Source organism: Limulus polyphemus, unplaced genomic scaffold (assembly GCF_000517525.1).
Source record: "Limulus polyphemus unplaced genomic scaffold, Limulus_polyphemus-2.1.2 Scaffold10570, whole genome shotgun sequence".
Lineage (NCBI taxonomy): Eukaryota > Metazoa > Arthropoda > Merostomata > Xiphosura > Limulidae > Limulus > Limulus polyphemus.
The window spans coordinates 7,578-12,814 of record NW_013676180.1 but is presented as its reverse complement, the minus strand read 5'-3'; the positions used below and the strand labels follow the sequence as shown (position 1 = coordinate 12,814).

The window sequence follows — 5,237 nt, the reverse complement described above, 5'->3', positions numbered from 1 at the left end:
GCGAGTTTACACTATATTTGTTTCACTCTGGACAGAGGATGCGCGAACTCGCAGCGAGTGGGCGTTATATTTGGCACACAAGATTTAAAATATACACCTTTAATAGCAATATGACTAATCCCGAGCTCTTACTTTGATAATCGTTAGAAGGAGCTTTCTTGGATATATATATAAAAGAACTTATAAAGAAAGCCTCATGAGAGATTGTATATGAATGTGTAAAAAAAAAAGAATATATGAAAAATGTATTCATTTGCCTATTTAATATAATTTATGTTGTTACTTCATTGAGCTTAATGGCCAAAAGTGAAGAAGACTCGATAAAAAACTTTCTAATTTAAAAAATTTAGTTGATGAAGGACACACTTGCACACTACCGTACCCGCCAACATATAAAACATACACACTTTCTAATTTAACAAATTTAGTTTACGAAGGACACACTTGCACACTACCGTACCCGCCAACATATACATACTTTCTAATTGCACGTAAGTGTACAACCACTCACATATTTATCTCCAGCTTTATAAATAGGTATTATTCGACGTTGCCACCATTATTTTTGCTCTTTCCTCAAATTGTCACATTCCTCTATCAAGAATGAAACACTGGATTTTACAGTTTGATAACTTTAGGAAACTAGAGACGGGGTTATCATCAGCCGACTCTGATGAGTATAGGTTTCGTACACATAAATGTTGTCTCTGTTTGTGTGTGGTTTGACCAGATACTCGTACGGTTTTACTTGGTAACACAAGCTAGGTGGAATTGACCTGGTAACACAAACTAAGCGGATTTGACTTGGTAACACAAGTTAAGTAGATTTGATCTGGTAATACAAACTAAGCGGATTTGACCTGGAAACACAAGTTAAGTATATTTGACCTGGTTACACAAGCTAAGCGGATTTGACCTGGTAACACAGGTTAAGTAGATTTGATCTGGTAACACAAACTAGGTGGAATTGATCTGGTAACACAAACTAAGCGGATTTGACCTGGTAACACAAGTTAAGTGGTCTTGGCCTGGTAACACAAGTTAAGTGGAATTGACCTGGTAACACAAACTAAGGAGATTTGACCTGGTAACATATGTTAAGTGGTCTTGGCCTGGTAACACAAGTTAAGTGGATTTGACCTGGTAACTTAAGCTAGGTAGATTTTAACCTGCTAACACTAGCTAAGGATATTTTACTTGGTAATACAACTTAATTAGATTGACCTGGTAACACAACTTAATTAGATTGACCTGGTAACACAAACTAAGTGGATTTGACCAAGCAACAAGTTATAATTTTGAACTGGACTCGAGATGATAGCATTAACTTGTGACACAACATAAATGGACTTGACCTATGGAATCATGCTGTGGAAGAACCGAAAATTCAGGACACAAGTCAAGAGTCGAAATGACCACACAATCTAAGTGGGTTTGAGATGATAACATAAGCTTAGTGGACATAAGATTTGATTAAATGGTTTTGTTACCAAGTTGAAACAGTTTCTGAATTTATTTCCTAAGAAACGAAAGATAAAAGCCTAGGAATAAATTAATTTAATAAAAAATAACAACCCAAAAAACTAACGAGGCAGTTCATAAAAATATGCACTTTACGCTAGTTAAGCGAAATAGGTAGTTAGTTACATAATGAGATTACAATTAGATCCAGAGTTTGTACTCGATAATTTAGAGAACCCCAAATTGAGCTTACAAACTAATTCAGTGATTAGTTCATCGTTTTCCTCAATCACTTTCAAATGCAGAGTTCTAGGTTACATAAAAATGCTGGGTTTACTGGTATGTAGATCGTCTTTGCGGCTGGTTTTCCCGCCACTTTATTTTCATTCCCTAACCGATTCTTCTGTTTAAACCTTGCGTCAGTTGTTAGAGAATCTTACATCCTTAATGGGAAATACTGAATCGCCATCCTCGTGTAGTCCAACCGCTTTGAGACGTCATTAGATAACTTTTGTCAATTTTCGGTCCAATCAGATGATTCAGAATAATTCAGTAAAAGTTCAAGAGTAGACGGAGAGAGAGAGAGCTTCAGTTTTCGTGTAAGCATATCCAACTGCACGCCGGGACTGAATTTTTCTCCAACTCTTCATTCCATTATGGCACGTGATTACTCGTAACAAAAAAAAAAAAAAAAAAAAGCTAAAGAAATCCCCTGTAACTTCGTTTCTCAGGCTGAAAGCAATGTACAAATTGGCCAATAACATTCAATGTAAAGCACTGCATTAAGATTAAAACAGGGATTACAGTTCTATATTACAGGGATTACTGTTCTATATTACAGCGTCTTTGGTTTTTGTCATACATAACGTAGAGGGTGTATATAGGCGTATAAGACGGTCAGTGGTATTTAATATGATTTTAGATTAGATGATTTGTCCTAAGTGGAGCCACGAGACCTGAAGTTAATGATTTTTATTTTTACTCCCAAAGTCCAGTGTGTGTGTTTTGAGAAATATGTCGCTGACCTGGGGTCAGAAAAAAAAAACTGGGTAGAAGTCGCCGTTTCGTTTTGAGAATTAACTTGGCCTTTTGTTGCTGTTATTTGTTATGTAGTCGAGTGAGAGTCTCGACATTTAACTGTTCCTGTCTTCGCTGAAGCCCATTCACCATGTTTTCAATGTTTTTTAGATCACTGGAGGTATTTGCTACTCCCTCGGGACTACCAGCCTCGGAAACTGGTGACGTTGGTTGGCCTAAAGAAGAAGAAGAAGACGAAGACGCGATGTGAGAAATAGTCTCGCCTAAAGATGTGGTAGCGAACGAAGGTACGGAATATGGGGCGAAACGATGCTGTCGTAATCGATTACCCAAGTCTAGCAGACCAGAATAGCCATGCGCTAAAAGAGGATAAAAGTGAGACGATGACCCCGAGGTCAAGGAAGAAGTAGATGGTAGTAAGAGCTGTGGATACAGGGCTGGAGGATAAAGGAAGGGCAACAGGTGAGGGTGGGGTAGGCTTGCACCAATCGGAAAACTTTGACTAATAGTCTGGGATAATCCATCTGTAGTGACTGGGGTCGAGTCTGAAGTCAAGCTAGCGACACTAAGGTTCGGACACTTTGGTGAAGAACTTAGCCTACTGGGGGACCCTCCACTTTCGTGCCTTACGACCTTTTCGGGCGTGGTTTTAGAACTAGGACTAGTAGAAACTTTGTCGGGACTCTGGCTATAATAACCATTGAGAAAACTATGCTCTTCAGTTTCTTCAGGTGTCTCTTTCCTGGAGCACTCGTCTGGAATAGATGAAAGGAAAATATCATGACAGAAACAAACATTTTCATTCGTTTCTCTAGACAACTACAAAAATACTGGAATACTCACGTATTAGTTGTTAACAAACAGTGAGATAATCTCATGTATTAACAAACAGTGAGATAATCTCATGTATTAACAAACAGTGAGATAATCTCATGTATTAACAAACAGTGAGATAATCTCATGTATTAACAAACAGTGAGATAATCTCATGTATTAATTATTAACAAGTAGTGAGATAATCTCATGTATTAATTATTAACAAACAGTGAGATAATCTCATGTATTAATTATTAACAAGTAGTGAGATAATCTCATGTATTAATTATTAACAAACAGTGAGATAATCTCATGTATTAATTATTAACAAACAGTGAGATAATCTCATGTATTAATTATTAACAAGCAGTGAGATAATCTCATGTATTAATCTCGTGTGCTCGACATTGTCTGTTTTTTTCTTACGTCCGACTTCTATCGACTGTGATGTATTATGATGTGTATACAAATATTGTTTGCTTAGGTGCAAAGATACACAATGCGCTGTCTGCACTATGACCATCTACGATTCGAACTCCGAATTTTAGCGTTATATGACCTCAAACTTACCGTTGAACCTCTAGGGGAGGCCACACTAATGTTACTTTATATAAATAGACGATATATATATTGTCTTTTATTACTTAAAACAATAAAAGAATCTCCCTTGGCCATAAAAAATTGTCTTACCTTGCGTTTGACTTTCCGAAACTGTTATCACTGGCTTTAAGTCTGCAGCGCCACCTACATCAAGTCGTTCATCTTCATCACTGGAGTCATCTATTAGTTCAGTATCTAGATTGTGATCTGGACTATCTCTGTTCTGGTTCGTAGCGCCCCCTTGTGTGGCCTCCAAAGCATACATCTGGGAAGACTGGGAACCTAATAACATGGTGTGGCGTCTAGGGTTTGGAGAGACATAATTGAATGTCTACAAATCTATTGGTTTATACAAAAAGTTTCATTTCGTATAGACGTAATTACACAAGATGGCACTTACAAAACGAAAATAAAAATTGTCAACACATTAGGGCTTCATTAAGCGGTTTTGTAAAGACTGCCAACTTCAAGACAGCAGATGTCCTAAAATGAAATATCAATCAAAGGAGAGAAGATAACGAGTCCAAGAGCATATTTGAAAATAATTACCAAACTTCTTATTTCACTACGAACGTAGTTAGATCATAAAACTTAAAATAAGCAAGTGTTTAAGGTTGAGATTTATCCAGCTCATAAAATCAGCCAGTGCACGAGAGTCACAGGACGTTGATTAAAAGACTTGCAAAATACTGAAATAATAATAATATGTCTGAATAAATAAAACCCAGCTGGTCAGATCGTAAAGTCCGATAAAAATTGAATATCTTGGATCAACGTGAACCAGACTGATTAGGTCACCAAGGTTACGGGGAAACAGAAACTTGCGACAAGAACGCTGTCTGCTCCCCCCCCCCCCTCAAAAACAGACACACAAAATACATGTACACATAGCTGCTAACTTGGCAGCCTTGACATACTTCACGGAAGGAATATCTCAAAAAGAAATTCAATAATCGATATCACCAAAAAATGTGATTTTTAAAATAAAGTATTCTGAACGTTTATCGGTGTCGCCATTACAGCTAAACGGAAAAGGCTTGTAGGTACTCAAAGTCGTTATGAACCAAGACATATTTTTTATAATGGTATGCTTAGCATGTTTTGTTTTTGGTACGTTTATCAGTATTACGTTAACCTTTAAAAGATATGTCATAATAACAAAATGTGGTGTTAGTGTCATTTCAATGCAATATACACTTATTACCCATACACACGTAACTGATTACAATATACACTTATTACACATACACACGTAACTGATTACAATATACACTTATTACACATACACACGTAACTGATTACAATATACACTTAACACTTAC

The 5,237-nt window shown here is 36.8% G+C and overlaps 1 protein-coding gene across 1 annotated transcript in view; it reads right to left on the bottom strand.

The window, feature by feature from the left end:
* Positions 1-2,130: 2,130 nt before the first annotated feature.
* LOC106476437 overlaps positions 2,131-5,237 on the bottom strand; it is a 5,872-nt gene continuing 2,765 nt past the window's right edge. Inside the window, exons 2-3 of the mRNA XM_022380307.1 lie at positions 4,006-4,217; positions 2,131-3,254 (exon numbers count right to left, since the gene is read on the bottom strand). Coding sequence (XP_022236015.1) covers positions 2,560-3,254; positions 4,006-4,217 — 907 coding nt within the window. The 3' untranslated portion in view covers positions 2,131-2,559. The remainder of the gene's footprint in view (positions 3,255-4,005; positions 4,218-5,237) is intronic.